The sequence below is a fragment of the Mesoplodon bidens genome (assembly GCF_964165515.1).
Source record: "Mesoplodon bidens genome assembly, chromosome: 2".
In the NCBI taxonomy this organism is placed as follows: Eukaryota; Metazoa; Chordata; class Mammalia; order Artiodactyla; family Ziphiidae; genus Mesoplodon; species Mesoplodon bidens.
This window is the reverse complement of record NC_138177.1, coordinates 122,096,274-122,116,518: the sequence shown is the minus strand read 5'-3', so window position 1 is coordinate 122,116,518 and position 20,245 is coordinate 122,096,274. Positions and strand designations below refer to the sequence as shown.

General features: G+C 31.8%; 1 protein-coding gene across 1 annotated transcript in view; it reads right to left on the bottom strand.

Moving 5' to 3' along the window:
- The window catches only part of LRRIQ3 (leucine rich repeats and IQ motif containing 3), a gene marked incomplete at its 5' end in the record, with an annotated part of 160,098 nt that overhangs the window by 63,744 nt on the left and 76,109 nt on the right, over window positions 1-20,245 (bottom strand). Inside the window, 1 exon segment of the mRNA XM_081214271.1 lies at window positions 3,106-3,212. Coding sequence (XP_081070397.1) covers window positions 3,106-3,212 — 107 coding nt within the window.

Genomic DNA, 20,245 nt, shown 5'->3' with positions numbered 1-20,245 from the left:
GGTGGGATAGGGAGGGTGAGACGGAGAAGCAAGAGGGAGGAGATATGGGGATATATGTATATGTATGGGTGACTTACTTTGTTATTAAGCAGAAACTAACACACCATTGTAAAACAATTATACTGTAATAAAGATGTTAAAAAAAGAAAAAAAGATGCTCAACATCACTAATGATTACAGAAAGGCAAATCGAAACCACAATGAAATATGACCTCACAGCCCCTAGTATGGCTACTACTACTACAACAATGATAACAGGACAACAACAACAGCAGAAAATAACGAGTGTTGGTCAGTATGTGGAGTAATTCAAATTCTTGTGCACTATTATGCAGAATGTAGAACGTTATAGCCACTGTGGAAAAAAGTATGGTAGTTCCTCAAAAAAGTAAAATAAAATTATCATATGATCCGGAAGTTCCACTTCTGGGTATACACACAAAAGAACTGAAAGCAGGGTCTCAAAGAGATATCTGTACACCCATGTCATAGCAGCATTATTCACAATAGCTGAAATGTAGAAGCAACTCAAGTGTCAATTGACAAATTAATGGATAAAAATGTGGTACTTATAATGGAATATTATTCAACCTTAAAAAGAAAAAATTCTTAGATGTTACAACATGGATGAACTTTTACGACCTTATGCTAACTAAAATAATACAGTCACAAAAGGACAAATACTGTATAATTCTGCTTTTATGAGATACCCATAGTAATCATACCCATAGGAATTCTAGAAACAGAAAATAGAATGGTGATTTACAAGAGCTGGGAGGAGGGGCGAATTGGGAGTCATTGTTTTATGTGTATAGTGTTTCAGTTGAAGCATATGAAAAGGTTCTGCAAATGGATGGTCATGATGGTTACACAATAATATAAATATGCTTAATGTACAGTTAAGATGGTTAAAATGGTACGTTCTGTGTTATATATATTTACCATCAAAATAATACAAGAGAAATATAGATAAATGAGGGATATAAAATTTCAGATTAAAAAGCCACAATAAATTGAATTGAAAGAAAATCTACACAAGCAAACAAAAAAAAATATCTGAGCCAAATCACTGTGAAATTGCAGAACACCCAGTACAAAGATAAAATGCTGAAAGTTTCTAGTCAGAAGAGGAAAACAACGAACAGAAGTTCACACACATCAGACTGAGAACTGAATGGCAATGGACTTCTCAAAGGTAACACTGGAAGCTAGAAGACAATAAAACAATTCTGAGAAAATTCTGAAGGTTCTACACAGTTAAATCATCAATCAAACATAAATGTAGCATAAAGACATGTTTAGACTTCCAAGATTTTAAAAAATTTACCTCCTATATATAATTTCTCAGTAAACTAATGGAAGAAAGCACTGCATTAACTTAAGAAAATAAACCAAGAAAGAACAAGATATAGAATCCTGGAAACAAGGATCACAACACAGCATAGAAAAAAATGAATTCTCGGGATCACAATTGAAGTGATATACCAAGATGACAGCTGTTAAGAACAAGTTTAGAAAGCAAGCAGTCCTGATTAAATCAGCAAATTAAGGGCTCAAGCAGAAGTATCTTGAAAATAGATATAGGTGGGTGTGCTTGGTGATAGTGGAGGTTTGACTCTTATGAGGTTTCCAAACAAGTTTTAAAAAAATAGTATAAGAAAGTAAACATATTCTAATATATTGTGTGATTCCGCTTTGAGTAGTATTTACATCGCCATAATAATAAAAATAATAAAAATTAATTAACCCCCAAATAGTGATAATATAATTCTATTGGGAGAAAAGAGGAGGGGACATGTTAAGAGTGTGTATTAGGGAGGATTCATAAGATAATTAAACCTCTATCTTTCACAGTAGAAATTGTACATAATATCTAAAATGAAAAAGAAATTTTAGCAGAATAAGAATATTACTTGGAAATATAAAATTAAATAACAGAAGAGTCATTAATAATTATTAAATGATTATTGCCTTGGGGTAGCAAGAAGCGTGAGTGGGGAGGTATGGAGCATGGGACTATTATTTTTCCTTCATTTCATTTTGGTTTATAAACCTAGGAGTTCAATAACTGGATTAAAATAAAATTACTTTTAAATAAATGATGCAGAGCTTTAGGAAATATATAAAGTACATGAACCTCATAAAGAAGTGAGGAAATAACAAACAAAGCCTGACAAATGAGGATCTGGTAGAGTTTGACCAGTTCACATACATAGAAGAAAAAAAATCAATAAGGATAAAGACACTACCATGAATTTTTAAAAAGGAAAAAAAATCAAATATTTCAGAATTAAAAGGATGGAGGGAGGGAAAATGGGAAGTTGTTGTTTTAAGATTATAAAATTCCAGTTTTACAAGGTGGAAAAGTCCTAGAGATCTGCTGTACAACACTGTGCCTATAGCTAACAATACTGTATTGTGCACTTAAAAATCTGTTAAGAGGGTAGGCCTCATACTAAGTGTTCTTGTCAAAATAATGTTTAAAAGGTTTAAGAGAAACCTTGAGAAAAGTTTTAAGACCTTCAAATTATTTTACAAAACTGTTTTTATGATTCTTCTGTGAAAGACAGAGGTAAAGAAAAGAATGTCATCTGATCATAACACATTTTATCAGAAGAAATTCTGCAAAAACAAAATAAAAACAGGTACACATATGATGACCAAAATTTTATTAACAATAAAATGTAGTTTTGTGTACAAAAAATAATTATCTTCAAAGCCTGAAGGACATTTAATATCATTTTAACTGAAATAATTTATATTAATTAATCTGATACTTGACAGATTTCCTGAAGGAGGTAACATACTGGCACAGCCATATGGGAACAAAACTATCAATTCAATATGGTTCTTGCTAATACTTACTTCTCCTAATTCCCAACTTCTACTCAAAATCAAGTCCTTCATATCCATGAAACAACTTTCTGCATATATATATTTATAAACTATTGAAGGAGATATGAATATTTTATCTAGAAGTCTCAACATGTATTTCATGGAGTCATATTTATAGTTCAAAATTAACATGACCAACGTCTAACAAATTTAATTACTCTTCATCAAAATTTGTTCATTAAATATAATTTTAAAATTCATATAACTAACCTTTGAATGAGATGTCTTGGTTTTCCTGTTTTTAATTCATATAAAATAGAAGAAACATGTTTTCTCTGTTCACTAGAATATTTTAAATCAACAGGCGAATGTATATTCTGTGGAAACAAAATAAAAGCATGACATCAATGATAATATCTCATATACGTTTTAGAGTTCTCAAAGAACCCTCACATGTCTTATAATACATTACCATAATTAACTTTTATTTAAAAAACAACAGCAAAAACCTGTGAGGTAGGTAGAGTTAAGAAAAGATGAAAAGAGTTCCATTATGTATGATTCTGATAAATTATCTTTCTATTAAGAGTTAATGATATACTTTGGACCATGTTCTAAGGGAAATTGAGAGTAAGGGGGATCTGTCAGGAGGGTGCCATGACAAAAGGAATCAGAGAGGAGGAGAAATAAAGAATAAACAAAGAGAAGCAAGATAATGTTGCCCAGGAAGCCTGATGGAAGATTCAGAGTAAGAAAGGAGGGACAAAATTATTTCACAGAATACTAAAGGATAGTAAAATAGGTAGAAATAAATGGGGCCAGAATTATCATAGGCCTTAAAAGTACAAATGGATCAGATGTGTGTGGAAGGGATAATAAGTAGAATATTGATAAGGAGCTTTGTGTAAAGCAGAGGCACTGTCAGATGTAAACTATACAATGTCTGTAAACTGGTTGGGGATGTTTTAATAATTGATTCTGTGTTATCTCTCTTTCTCTTCACCGACCATTCAGGATTGGTACAGAGGAACCAGGTCAATCAGGAATCCAGGCTCTTTCAAAATGTATCATCTCTTTCTTACTGCATAATCTACATGGCTTCCAGCCTCAAGATATACTCATGAGTCAAGATAGCTACTACAGCATCAAACACCATGTCTATATCTCAGTCAGCAAGATGGAGGAAAGGATAAAATGACAAAAGGGCACAGGCCATGTGTCTTAAGGAACTTACCCAGAGGCCCTTCCAAAAATTTCTGTTCATAACTCACTGACCTCCCACAGCTAAAAAGGAGAGGGTAAGAAATGCAGACTTTTAGCTAGGTACTTTACTTCCTGGAGTAAAATGGTGGGTCTGTTACCAAGAAAGAAGAGGACAGATATTTGTAGGCAACTAACAGTCTGCTACAGGAAATAAAAAAATCAGAATCTTGGGAAGGGACATATGTTTGTATTTGGAAAAACTTTCCCAGGATATTATGCTTTCCTTGATGAGAACCACTGGTCTAAATTCTGAAGATTCACAAATATATATCCTCAGATAGATCTCTTTTCTGAGATGCTTGGTTCTGTATATTTGCTTACGGAATACTTGTACAGTGCTTATCATTTGCCATTATTTTAAGCTTTTTATAGATATTAATTTATGTAATACTCATAACCACCATGAGCTGTGTTCTTTCGCCCTGGACAATCTCAAAGACACAACATACTCAAGAGATTTGAAGTCATATCTTTCCTCTAAGACTATTAATACTTATTTCTAGTTGTAGTGAATAGCATTACCTTCATCCAAGAGGAGAAAAAGTCACATAAATTCTCTAACATGTGATAGCTGATAGAATTTTTAGACAGATAATTTTTTTCATATTTCCCCTGCCTTGACTGTCCACTTATCCAAACCCCCTTTACTCTACAATTTAGAAGAAACACTTGGATATGTGTCCTAGTCTCCTGTACTTAATTTTATGCCCAAATTCCTACACCATATAATACAGATATATTTAATTAAATATCCTTGATCTTATTTTTATCTTTTAAATTTTTTATGTAATGTCCTCTAATTGATTTTTTGAAAACATAGTCTCTATGCAGTGACTCATTGTGCAAGAATTTTTTTTAATGCTCATGATAGGTACTAGGCATTATCTCATCCTGGAATGAATCTGTTTTTATTCCTCTCTAAAAAATCCTTCACTGTAACTCTTACACAACACTATTTTCAGTCTTTACATGACAAAAATATTACTTTTTGCTAGAAAGACAAATAAATAGCTACATTTGAGTTACCGTATTCTCTCTATATTTAGAAATATTTTTAAGGTTGTCAAGAATAAATATAATAATACACTATCAAAACATGACAATATTTTAAATAATGTTGTTTCTATTTTCATTTGGGCTCAATCTTACTATTAAAACATGACAAAAAATGTAGACCACTGTTTTGCAATCAAATCTGTAACAATCAGTCCTAAATGCTTTTTCAACCTCAGATTTGTCCATCAATCTTCTTCAGGCCATGTCATCATTCTTATATCTTCTTACATCTATGAATTTTGCTCTATTTTGGTAAATGCTTTCTGTCTTTCCCTCCTGACAATGCAATTCATCATATGTTAAAAAATCACCTCAAATTCTACTTCAGTCACAGAAATGGACCCTTTCTGTGCTCTAGATCTCACACTTATATTCTCCTCATGAGAAAATAATGAAAGTGGAATGAAAGGATATGTTCAACAATTCTGTTTCCACTAGTACTTATTTCTTTACACCCCCAAAAGAATAAGGAACATTTTTAAAAGGTATATATCTATCTGTCAAATCTGAGTATCCAGACTCTATCACAAATAAAGTTAATTTGCAGAATCATGAAATTTAAAAGCCTCCAAGTCAAATCAATAGCTAGCTAGTTCCTTTTAGAAATATATTTTCTTTAGTTTGCCCACTTAGCCATTTTTATATACTATCCACATATAATTGTTTGTCATTATTTAAAATAATTTTCCCTTCCTTGGCTTTTATAAAAGAAGAACCATGACAGAGGGTGCATATGTGATAGTGAAATAAATCTATAGAAAAATGATCAGAGTGTCTAAAGCCCTAAATGAACTGAGGCTTATACAAGCTGCCAACATAAGGAAAATGGAATGTTTGTTTTATGTACGGTAAGAAAAAAAAGAAAGGATGTGCCCATTTATTGATTGATCTTCCAAATGACAGAGAAAACAAGTTATGACAACAGTGGAGAAAATCTAATATCTTGTTTTCAATAACAGAAAGGATATTCTATTAACTAAAGTGCCTTAAATTTAACACTGGTCTTCAATAATTTAGGAAAACATTTAAAGGATTTTTGGTAGCATTTAGAAAAGAAATAATCTCCAAGGAGCAATATATATTGAAAATAAACTAATTACATCAGATATAATTTTATTTTTAACAGGGTCAGAATTAATTCAGGTTCAAATATCCTTGATAGATAAACCTGCATTTTAGCAACATGTTTGATAAACACTTTCACTACTTATTGAAAGATAGTATGATTAGGTGGAGATCAAAGATGTTGAGTTATCACATGGAAAAGAGTAAGGATTAATAAAATGATGCCAACCTGAAGGGAGATCTCTAATGTCTTGATATGTGGACATGTTCTTAGCCCTGTGCTGATCAAGTTATATGAATGATGTGAATAAAAATATAAAGAAAATGCTTATCAAATTTTCAAAGGGGGTGGTAAAAGCACAAAATCAGTTAATTCTGGACAAATTTAAAAGATTATCAATAGACTGGAGCAATGGGTCAAATTGAATAGATGAATATTAATAGGAATAAATATTGCAGTTGGGCAAAATGAATTTAATCACTACAATAATATGATTTAAAAACATGAATGATAAAAAATATTTTAGTTAAGAGTAAATTAAAAGTCCATTGTGTGATGACTTTATGCTATATAAGTATCCTATCTAGAATGAGGGAAATGGCAATCTTACCATTTTCATATCTGAACCATAGCTGAAGTACTGTTTCAGGTCAGGGCAACATATTTTCAGATGATTATAGATAACCTGGAACATGAAAAGAAAGGAGTCTACCTACTGAATTATTTTTAAAGTAAGCCCTATGTAAATAAGCCACGTATAAATCTAGTGTAGAGAAGAGATAACAAAGAGATCCGGGCTTCTCACATCCTCCAACTGCCATCTTCCTCATCTTGTAAAATGATACCATTCTCTTATTCAAACCATAAAAATTTAGGATTTCATCTCTATTTTATCCGTTTTCTGAAACACTTTATCTAAGTCATCAGCAAATCTTGGCAATTCTACCTTCTGAATCTATTTCAAATCTGTTCACTTCTCTCTGTTTTCACTTTACTTCTCTAGTGTAAGCTATAATCATCCCTTCCAAACAGAAATAGCCTCCTATTGGTCTCTGCCTTAACCCTAGCTGTTACAAGATATATTTATATTTGTCAAAAGGTAAATATGATCATGTTTCTCTTTAGCTTTAAAATCTCATAATGGCTGTCCAAGGTGCTCAGTCCTTACTATGAGGTACAAAAACCCAGCAAAATATGGCCCTTGACTACACAATCAAACACATCTTGTGCTACTCAACTTTGTTCACTATACTCCTGCCACACTGAATTTCATTCAGTCCCTTGAACCCAACTCAACTAAAACAAGTTACTTCACACCTCAGATCCTTGTGTAAGCTCTTCCCTCTGCCTAGAACACTCTCCTTCCTATACTTTTCATGGCTAGCTTCCCATCCTTTAGGTCTTAATTGTAAATATTATCTCCTCAGATAAAAACATTCTGTAACAATCCTATGAGAAGTGGGCATCCTCCTATTATTCCCTATTTCAGCACCTTATATATTTAATTCATAATATTTATTACAATTTTATTTGTTTGTTTACTAGGGTTACATCTTGGTTTTATTTTTTTTCTTTTTCCTTAGAATCTAGTCCACAAAGGGCTAAGGACTTTGCTTATCTTGTTTACTCAAAGCCAGGAATTGCCCCTGGCACTCAGCAGATACTCAATAATTATTTGTTACATGTTGAATGAATAGTTCTAAAGAGAAGTGCTAGAAGGAATGAGTGAAGGTTTAGGAACTTTGGCTAACATAAAATAATATAATATAAACTTCATTTTATGGAAAGCATCTAACAACTAGACATAATTTTAAAATAAATTCCTAGCTTATATTTTTTAAAGGACTCTACCCCAAGTAACACTTTTCAATATTCTATTCTTTCATTCCTGATATTTTTCATACTCTGTGGTTACTCCAAAGCATTTCACTGAGCAACCCTTTACAATTATCCTATCCCCTTCTTCTAAGCTCTTTATCATGTACATCAACACAGACTCTCTAAATTTTCTGAAGCATCTTTTACTTTATCATTTGTCAATACCCACAAAAAAACATAAACATAACCATCTGATATGAATAATCATGTATTTATTCAGGCACATGTCTCTATCTACCTACATCACAATGACAATGAAAGAACTCTTCTTTGATGGTACTGAGTGGAGAAGCTAAGAAAAAATCATCTATAAGAGGTATGGAAATAGGGAGAGATAATCTGTATATGATTAAATATCATTCAATCATAATGAGAAAAAATTTTTCTCAGAGTACTACTGAAAATTGGAATAGATTGAGGATGTATGGAGCTTCCTGTAATTGACAAACCAAACACATACATGGTTGTAAAATATCCGATGGATGACTGGAGTAGATATTTAATTCTCCAAAGAGAAATGATAATTCATCATTTAATACTAAGGAGTGGTGACAGTGGTAACAATTTCCTCAAACTCCTTTCTAGACCAAGGGTAAATAATTTATGTCAAATTTTCTGTCTTTGAAAATCAGGATTCCTTTTCAACCCTTAGTGGTTTGAGTTTCTAAACTTAGGCTAGTTAGTGTTCTAAGGATGGTTTTGTTTTGTTTTCACATTATATATTATGCAAATCAGAGTCCTTTGACTTTAAAGGATATTATAAGTCTTTGATCAAAGCATATTGTTAACAGAGACTCATTGTTATGTTATCTATTTATCCCTGTACTATCTATACTATCTTATACCCAAGCAAGCATTTGTTTTGTCTATATTATATATTATTCATTGTAAGTAGTCTCCATTTCAAGGATGATTCCAAAAACCTCTTTAGAATCACAGCCAAGACACCAGCCCCTTGGTATCCTACCCCATTTGTTGTTTTTGTTATTGTTTCTGTTGCCTTTCCTCTTCTCAGCCAAGACATCATCTTTAAAACTGCTAATCCAGATCTTAGGTCTTCTATATAATACTCAAAGACATAACTTTAGAGGTATGCTAAAACCTAAACGAAAAAAAGTTGTTCTTTTATGTCTGAATGAAAACCTGTTAGCTCTAGTGTTTGACTACACACCCTCTCATTAACTTAGCAATCAAAGCCTTCACCAGAGGGGAGGCTAATGTATAGTGACCCATGTATTGCAAGGTCCACTTGATCTCTGCTTTAAAGAATAAGTGCTAGTTAACAGGAAAAACCATGGAGGAAGGGGCATGGTTTAAGATAAAAATTTTATGAGGAAAACGTTACTTTTTAAGATAGTCCCCTTTAAGCAACTGGCAGGTTTAACTGATATTTGAAAAATTGTTACTACCTTGTATGTGATCCCAATATTCTTGATATATGGGGAAGAGAATTCACAAAGGATGACCTGGATAAACAAATACAGGAGAAACCTAGTAGATATAGAAAGAAATGTGACATTTCTCTTCTATACAAAAAAGTAGCCACGGGAAATGAGGATGGCTGAAATTATATTTTGCTGCAATTGTCCAGTTAAAGAACATGCGGGAAAAAAAGCATTATAGGAAGATATGCTCCCTCAGTTTAAGAATGATTAAAGTCTAAGTTCTATCCTTACCAAGTTTAGAGGTGCCAATGAGTAAACCATTGAGGCTCACTCTTTGCTATATGACACTGGTAATACAGCAACTGCTTAGTAGTAGTGGTTGCCAAACCCAGTAAAAAAGAGATGCTGCAAACTTCCAGAGTTTAGACTAAGTTACAATTTCAAGTTCAGAGAACACAACAGTAGTTCATGAATAGTAATAATTGATAGTGGGCAGAGTAATGAAAGGGCATGAGGAAATTTCGGAGTATACAAGTTTATGTTTCTTTGAAAAATCTCTCCAGAAATGTATTTGATTACTATTTACATGACAATGCAATTATATTCATAATCCTTTTAAAAATATATTTTTTAAATTGTCTAGTAGACAACATATTATATAGTAATAATTGAAAATAATTCTGTATCTTGTTTGCCTAAGGATCACATTTAAAAAGAGTGTAACTCTACATAATCGATATAATTTTGTTCATAACTTTCAAGCACGTATTGCGTTCTACCTTATATAATAGTTAAGTACATTTTTCATCCTTAGAAGAAATTATTCTCTCTGAGGACTGGGGCCATGGTTAACTATCTCAATATCCCTGCACCACTTTGAATGGATTCTTCAATCTCTGTTGCAGTATCAACTCACAAATAACAAAAAAAGATTGAGACATTTGATTAGTTTTTTTCAAAAAATATGTATTGATTGCCAGCTATATCCATGGCACCATGTTAGGCATAGGTACAAAGTTATTATTTTGTGAATATTTAAATTCTGTACTTCTCAAAATATGGCATAATTTAATGATTAATCCTCTATATAGATATAGAAAACATGAGAAGCAAGATAAAGACATTGAAAGTGAGAAAAACACAGTAGAAAGAACAGGTTGAATGCTAAACACATTCCTGATAAAATGTGCATTTTATTAAACCTCAAATGTTAACTCAGTTGATTAAAATAATATTTAGTAAATTATTTAGTAAATAAATAATTTTTAATCTAATCATTTTTAAATGAAAGGGATATAGTATGTATTAGTAATATAAGTTAACACTGCTTAAGTAATCCCCAAATGAGACCACTCACATGCTGGTATAAAATTTAATGATGGGCAGTGAAATAGAATTTTCTAGGAAAACAAAAAACTTTTTTCCTTAGCAGCAAAATATACAGCTCAAGAGTCTATATTTCTAGGTATATTTGAACAATGTTTATATTTATGAGAAGAGGAGAAAAGAACAAAGAGACCTCCAATATTTTATGATGTTTAGGTTGTTCTCTAACCTACACACCTTAAGCAAATCTAGCATTTTAGAAAGTTTATGGTTTAAATTGGTTTAGAATCCAAAGAGTGGTTTATATTACCATAAAGAAAACATCTCAGTAAATTAACATAGTAGGCATATATATAATCATGTTTCTAAAGTAAAACATATTATAACCAACTTAAATATGCTTTATAAATACATACTTATAAACTATTAAATTGACTCAGTAAAAATTACTTGGATAATATTTTCTAAAATTGAGGATTTAGTCTTCTGCAACTGGGAGTAATATACTCATTTGCAGAATTCAGAATATTTGTAAATGTTGCTTCATACAAGCTCTTGTTACTAGACTAAGGACTAAAACAGCTGTTTCTAATGCCATATAATTATACTTCTTCCCTCCAAATGATACATATATCTCAGGAACTACAGGGACTGTTTTGAGCAAAAAATAGATTATATAATATATATGCATACATATGTGTGTGTGTATAAAATAGCATATGTACACACACTCAGGAGATAGAGATGTTCAATAAAGTGCTATATACCTGACCCTGAGTTGCCAGCCTGCAAGTTCTACAGCCTCAGTACAAATCACAGTCTGTCCAACTTCACAATGTATCCAGCACAGCTTCCTAAACAGCCTCAGCCCTACTGCTCTTATTGGAAATATTTCCACCATGGTCCAAATGTTTATTATTTACATGAAGTCCAACATTCCTGAGGCTGGATAAAATGACTCAAAACTGTAGTTACCAAACTTTCAAATGCAAACAGGCTTATTTTCAGTTTTTAAGCTAATAAAGTAGGTATTGTCAGAATCCTTGTATCTTGTTAAACAAAAACTTATATATAAAGAAATGCCTGCAATTTACTGTGAGTCTCTACAGGCTTTCTAGGTGGATATAATCACCAAAACCCATGCTTAGATGGAATATCTCTTAAATTATCTTAAATAGATCAGAGAGCGGCAATATGATTCAATAATTAATATTTTCCATGTCATGGTACCTAAATTTGTTTTGAGAAAATTTAATACTGTCAATTTCTAGGTGAGTCATAGTACACAAATCACTCAAGGCTTCGACAATATTAAAATACACTGAAATAGCCACTCTCTCTTACCTTGAGTAAATGAAAATCCATTTTAAGTAAGTGGTCATTTTATTATCTTTTTATTTAAAAAGATGGACAGCTTGAAAAGTTTTGCATTAGCAGTCTTTGCAAAGCAAATTTTTTTATGCTGGTACATTTCACTGGACTTAAAAATGGTAATATTAGCTTTCTCGCATGAGGAAGTAAATAATTTTGTGAACAGTTTTATGCAAGTATCAAATCGTTAAATTATGCTGGCTTGGATGAATTATTAAGTGTATTTCTCTTTTCAACTTTACACTTATCTTGTGTTTACAGCTGATATCCCTAGTGTCCAATCAGAGACAGGTTTTCATCCTGTTGTCCAGGGAATGATGGGCACAATTCCTTTTGACACTGATGAGAGGTGAATACATAAATCCAGCCCACTTCAGTGAAAACTGACCCATATTTTTTTTTTACCCTGAAGAAAAATACAGTAATAAAGTTTAAAGATGGAAAAAAATACAGTTAAACTCTTGAGGTGTACCATTAGTTAATGATAATCAGCAAACATTATATTTTGCCTTGAGGACAGTGAGCTCCAGATTTGCTTTTTGGTGCTCATGAATTCTAATAATCATGGCTCTCTATATGATAGCAAGAAACCTAAAAATATGAATGATAGGTTTTTCACATTTCAAAGAACTCAAAACTTAAAACTAAAAAAGAAAGGCATAATTTTAAAATATTCTTCTACCTCTTCTCTCCCCTAAGATTTTTCTTATGAAATGAGTGTATGCATTTCCTATAAATATTTAGTAATTGAAAATATACACAATTTCTCACATAAAGATTATACACCAATTTAAAAACATGTGGATCTTGTATAAAACTCTAATGGTGTTTCTGAACTAGCATTTTCAAAATTGCATCAGCATTCCTAAGATTTGGGGAAAAGAATGACTTGGCACAGTATGTCAGATCAATTGCCCCTAAATCAAATATCCCACCTCTAATAGTAGCAAAAAGAAACACTGTGAACAGTTAAGGCTATCCAGCAAAAACATTTTCATTTACTTTAATATCCCATTAAGGATCCACTATTAATTAATTTATCTATATAATTTAGTTTGTTTACATCATTGGCCTATAGCATTTCCAGAATAATGAGTTTTATTCTTATTATCACAGTATGGTAATGCCTTTTCCTTCTCTATCTTTGAAAGGTGTTCTAAGTTCTAGTGTAACAAGACCAGCAGGAAAATCTGTTTTACCAGCATAGTTCATAACTTTGTAAGATCCTTTTGAACTCTGTATTTTACTTTTGACTTGCATCTTATTTTAATCTATCTTCTTTCAATGATAACCTTAATTCTTCCTGCCCCCATACAAAGATTTCAATGATAAGCAGAATTCTATTACCTACTCTTTTTCGTACTAGCACAGTGGATTAATATTTTCAGAAAATATACTAAAATGACTCCATGAGTTATAAATTATGACTCAAAAAGTATAAGTAGAGTTTGGATTATACTTCTTGTAAATGCAACGAATAGTATTTTAAATCAGTAAATATTTGTTGAGTGCCTCCTATGTGCATATGACTATGCTAGGTAAAAGGTGGCAAAACAACTAAATTACAACCTGCCATAAAGTGGCTTATATTCCTAGAGTTAAGACATTCACATAATACAGTATGGTATAAATAAATTTAAATAGAAATATGCGTAAGACAAATACTAGTAACAATATTCCAACTAAGAGAAACTAATTTCCTCTCACATTAAAAAAGAAGAAATCTTTGTTCTGGATGATATCAGGAACTTTATCCTTTTATTTAATGCCTTAAGCTGAAGAGAGAAATAGATAAAGAGATACAATTGTAGGAATAATCTCATTTTTAAACAAAAGGAAGTAAAGATGAGATTCTAGGAAGGAGGTTTTGGCCTTGGTACCAAAAACTTAATTTAAGGTGAATGAACAAAGGCATTTTAGTGCCTACTTTGAGATGGAGACTGTTTGATGGTGTAATTGTAGAAAGAAGGCAATGTACTGGAAAGGAGGTGAATTGGAGGGAACACATAGCGATGCTTTTATATATTAGCCCTATTGCTGAAAAAGAAGAGATTTTGCTCTCAATAACTGGCTAACTGATTCATAGCAGCCAAGATGAAATATAGTTCATTCTACCGAGCTTAATTCTCATACTAGAATCTTTCACAGTATGCAGTAATGGTTCTTTTCTGAAGGAAAAGCTGCTGGCAAGATATAATGCTCTATTTCTGTAACCATCTTTTCCTTCCTTTGGAGCTACTAAATCCCCAACATACAGACTCCATTCTCCTTCCAATTCTAGGACCTAACTATGATAGGAGATAATAAGACTAAGTCTATAAGACAATAAGACTAGTCTCCAGACTAATACTTGGAGTTCCCTATTAATTTACCTTTGCTCATAGCCTAACACATAATTATGGTAATTAGTATTTTGTGTCATTCTGAAGCCTTCACCACTCTGTTCTGCCTTTGAAATGTTTCCCAGTTTTACCTTGACATCTGCCTTGGATAATTTCCCAAGCCTCCATTCTAGCAATCCAGTCTTTAGCACCAGTTTTCTTTTTAAAAAAGTCATTGAGCACAGCATCTAGGCTTTGATACTCAATAACAGACTTAATACCAGCTTTCTTTCTCAACCTGACCCAATTTCAATGTTGCTCAACTTTTCATATTAGTTGGTCACTTTCTGCTAGCCATGTGGACAGTGAATAGAGCTCACTGGATATAAAGCTACTTACCAGACTGACCCTCCTTTGTTAGTTCCTAGCACTATAACCATTCTGTCTCCTGTACTGCTCCAATGGCCAAGTCCAAATTCGTTCTTAGCCTAACTAGTTTTGCTTTAATTAATATACCATTTCCCATGAATTGCAAGATAAAATGCATGTTAAAGTTCCAATTTGCATGATACTTTTTAAAATGTAAATATTATCAGAAGGTTGAGCTCACTGGAAAGCATATTGAAGAAATTGGGAACATGAATTCGGCAGATGTGAAATAAATAGATAATGCTTAATTTACATAAGGAAAACATGAGGCAAACAGGAGAATGAAGAGAAAGGTGAAGAGACTGAACCAGCTGACTTGTACTGTGTACAAAAGAATAGTAAGCAAGAAACAATTAAAAGATAAACTGACACAAAATTATAAAATGCCCATAAACTACTGGAATCTATGGTCTCTATTATGCTCTTTCATCTAGCCTCGGGAAACCTTCCTACATTCTCTTGTCCTCTGTCCGTGACATTTTAATACATAGAAAAATTAAGGCTGATAGCTATAAAATTTCACTCTTTACTCTCTCCTTTACATCATAAATAAAAGAATTAAATAATCATCCTAACATCTGATTGCCCATTATCCTACACAAAGTTGAACAGAAAATGTAACTTGTTAATTCTAAGTAATTTGACAGGTATGTAACTGTGCGTATGGTATTAAAATGTATAGAGAGAATTTTTCTTGCTAAATAATCATTTTAAACACTCAAGTGAAAATTAAAATGCCCATTAACGGCCCTATCCAACTTCAGTTTCCACAATTCCTCTCATAGTTTCTTTCCCATTCACACATTTGAAAAGCTAATTTTCACCTCCACAACTTTGTTCATATAGTGGTTTTTTTTTTCAGTCTAACCCTTGATCTTCTCTTTTTTGACATTCATTTTTTTATATGTTCCATCACATATTTGGTGTTTGTTTATATAGATGTATTGGTCATTATTCTATTACTTCATCTGAACAACAAATTCCGAAAGAACGAAAATTTCCACTCTTCTTGATTTTCCCATAGTATGTTGAGCACTGAAGTTAGAGCAGAGTACTTGAAATTTATGCTCTGTGGTGACCTAAATGGGAAGGGAATCTAAAAAAAGAGTGGATATATGTATATGTATAACTGATTCACTTTTCTGTACAGCAGAAACTAACAAAACACTGTAAAGCAACTATACTCCAATAAAAATTAATAAAAAAATAAAAACAAGTTTTAACACTCATATCAAAAATATTTATATTGATACCTATTTATATGTATAAATTTATGCCAGTATATATCTATTACATTTAAAGTATGCAGGCAAAGTTGATTTTGTGATTATGAAGGCCATGAAATTTGCAATATACAATGTGGTCTATCAATGGGATAAATAAATGTTCTATGGATGGAAAAATCAATTGTCTCTAAGGTCTTTGAATATCCTTTCCACTTGTCAACTCTTAGAAACTTTCTCTCCACATCAAATTTTCTATCCATCCATGAATCTTAAAATTGCAAACTTTTCAAAAATTTGGAGGTAAATAATATATCATTTGTGCACATGAGAGGAGTTTGTTTGCATGTTGATTTATCTTTGAATTTGAGTATGATGACATCAAACACAAATTCGAGGATAATAGATTTAAATCTAAAGTATAACACAATAGTTAAACTACATTGCTAGAGATTCTTAAGATATTGGGCTTTTTTTTTCAGTAGCATATTGTTTAAATAATAAAAATTCTGGAATGACAAAATGATTGTTGGGGATAGACATACAGATCAATGGAATAGAGTCCATAAATAAATCTTTACATATGGTCAACCAAGTTCTCACAGGGGTACCAAGATAATTCAATAGGAGGAGGATGACGGGTTTCTCTTTTTTTTTCCAAAAAAAAAAAAAATGGTGCTAGACAACCGGATATCCAATATAAAAGAATGATTTTGAACCTCTATCTCATACTATATAAAGATTAGCGCAAAATGAATCATATGCCTAAATTTAGGAGCTAAATTTATAAAACTCTTAGAAAAAAACATAAAAATAAATCTTTGAGACACTGGTTTAGAAAATGGTTTCTTAGATGTCATAAGAAAAATGTGTGACAAAAATACCCATGCAAATTGGATTTCATCAAAATTAAAAATTTACCATTAAGAAAGTGAACAGACAACCCACAAAATGGGAAAATGTTTTCAAATGATGTGCATGATAAGAGACTTGTATCAAAAATATATAAGGAATTTTATAATTCAACAATAAAAAGACAACTTATTATAAAATGATCAAAGGATTTTTGAATAAATAGCTCTCCAAAGAAGATATACAAATGGCCAATAAATATATGAAAAGATTCTCAGCATTATTACTCGCTAGGGAAATTCAAATCTAAACCACAGTGAAGTACCACTTCATACTCATTATGATGGCTATAATTAAAAATACAGAAAATAATAAGTGTTGGTGAGGATTTGAAGAAATTAGGACTCTCATACATTGATGATGTAAATGCAAAATGGCACAGCTGCTGTGGAAAACAGTTTGGCAGTTCCCCAAAAAGTTAAACATAGAATTACCATATCATCCTGTTATTTCACTATTAGATATATACACAAAAAACCTGAAAAGTATGTCTACACAAATCTTTTTACATGGATGTTCATAGCAGAATTATTAATAAGTCATAAATTGGAAGCAACCCAAGTAATAACTGGATTTAAAGTATGGTATATTCATACAGTGAAATATTACTCAGTTATAAAAATGAATAAAGGACTTATACATGTTACAACATGGATAAATCCTAAAAATATGCTAAGTGACAGAAGCCATACACAAAATACCACATATTTTATCTTCCAATTATATTAAATGCCCAGAATAGGCACACTCATAGAGATAGAAAATATCTTAATGGTTGTTAAGATCTCTTGGGAATACTGCTAATAGGTATGGGATTTCTTTTGGGGTTGATGAAAATGTTCTGGAATTAGATAGTGATAATTGTTGCAAAAGTTTGTAAAAAGACTAAAAACCACTGAATTATGTACTTAAGAAGGATTAATTTTATGTTATGTAAGTTATATCTCAGTAAAGATGTTACAAAAAATATTGTGAAGTTAACAATACAATTTTGGTAGTGCTTGTCAGAATTCTAATGAAATGTCAAAAATGTGAAGTACCAAAAAATAATAAATATAATAGAAAGAGACCTGATTTTCCAGGTGTTTTAGGATTCAAGTTTTCAAAAAACTATAAAGTATTGTTCTTCATGATAATTCAACATGTAAACAAAAAGCCAAATAGACATGCAGAATTTTTTTTTAGCATTTGCTAAAACTGAAGCATAAAATAACTAAACTGTGCAAAACACCTCATTTATCAAAAATTAACCATATAACACTTTTAGAACCTTTGAATTTATTAATAGAATTTTAATATGTTTTATTTCCTTTGAATTTATTAATAGAATTTTAATGTTTTATTTCTTTTTGAATCCTAAATATAAATAATTTAGTGGCATTTACAAAGTCATAATGAATCAAGTTTCAAGTTATATTACTTAGAACAGAAACAGAAACCTACAAAGTCATTTTTTTTTTAAACTGAGGTAAAATGTTATTAGAATTCACCTGTAAAAAAAAGAGTGCTGACAATTATTAGGTACATATTCCCCCAAATACAGAATAGCTTCTCAATATCAAGAAGTAATGTACAACATACATGGGCTTCCCTGGTGACGCAGTGGTTGAGAATCTGCCTGCCAGTGCAGGGGACACGGGTTCAAGCCCTCTTCCAGGAAGATCCCATATGCTATGGAGGAACTAAGCCTGTGCGTAACAACTACTGAACCCCACATGCCTAGAGCCCATGCTCCGCAACAAGAGAAGCCACTGCAATGAGAAGCCCGTGTACCGCAACGAAGAGTAGCCCCCACTCGCCACAACTAGAGAAAGCCCACACACAGCAACGAAGACCCAATGCAGCCAAAAATAAAAATAAAATAGAATAAATAAATTTAAAAAGAAGTAATGTACAACATACAGACTGCTATGGCAGTGATAGGAAGAAGAAACACTGACTAATAAATTTAACACTTTAAATTATAAAATCAACATAAAGTCAATCAGATTTGAGATTTAAAACATACTCGAAAAAAAAAGAGGACGGTTATCAGGTCAAAAGAAAACTGTAATAGTTATTTAATAACAGAAGGGAAACATGCAGAGTCAAGATGCATCCACAATTGGTAGAATAGAAATTTGGGCCAATTCTGAAGTTTATAAATGCCAGATGAAAGAATTTTTAAGTCTTTTGAAAAACAGGAGAGATTTATCAAGAAAGTCGGGAAGGCAAGACACCAGTGAGGTAAGCCCAGCACTCAAAGAAGCTTTTGTTCTCAGACTACCTGGACATCAGGAAGAAACAATTTTTAAACTAAAGCACATGTTTGGTGGCTCAGGAGGTCAGGAGTCAAATATCAAAGCCCATGTCCACTCAAGGAGAGGATGCTGTCCACATTCAACTGGGAACTCAAAGGGCTACATGACGAAATATAAGTGAACAGCCCTAAACTAAAATGAAAGCTTCATAATTCATAAAATCCCAAGTTTTGAACTTTCAGGTAGCCCAGTATTGGCGGTAGTTGGTGACAGCAAATTAAAATATTATCTGGAGGAAAGTATTTTCATTCAAGGGTCCAAAGTTCCCACAAGTAACATTTCAAATATGATGAGCAGTACAAAAGACCCAAGTTACTGAAATTAATTGATGCAGACTATAGAATTACTCTGTTTGCTATGTTTTAAAAAAGAAAAGTCAAGTTTGACATAGCTACAGAAAAAAACAAAGAGGAAAATGTAAAAAGGAAAAAGGAAAGTTTGGAAAATAACCAAAAAAACCTTAGAAATCTGAAGAATAAATCCATATCAATTAGGAATGAAAATGCATGATCCAATGACAGATTAGACACAGCTAACAAGATAATTACTGAACTGGAGGAGAAGCTGAATAAAAATTTCAGAAAGAATCATGGAGAAACCAAAAAATGAAATATGTAGAAGAGAAAAGAAGAATCATAGAGAATGCAAGTTCATTAGTAATAAATAGTAAACATCCTATTACAAGACTTTTGACCTCAATGGAACTTAGCTTTGCTTTAACTGTATCAGGTGAATATATTAATTCATACGGAAAGCTGCATATCATCTAACATTTAAGTATTAATTTTATTTCATAATATTGTATCATAATATTCTACATTTATTAAATACTTCCTTTCTTTACTTCTTATTTTCTACCTTCTTTTGTATTTGTATTCTA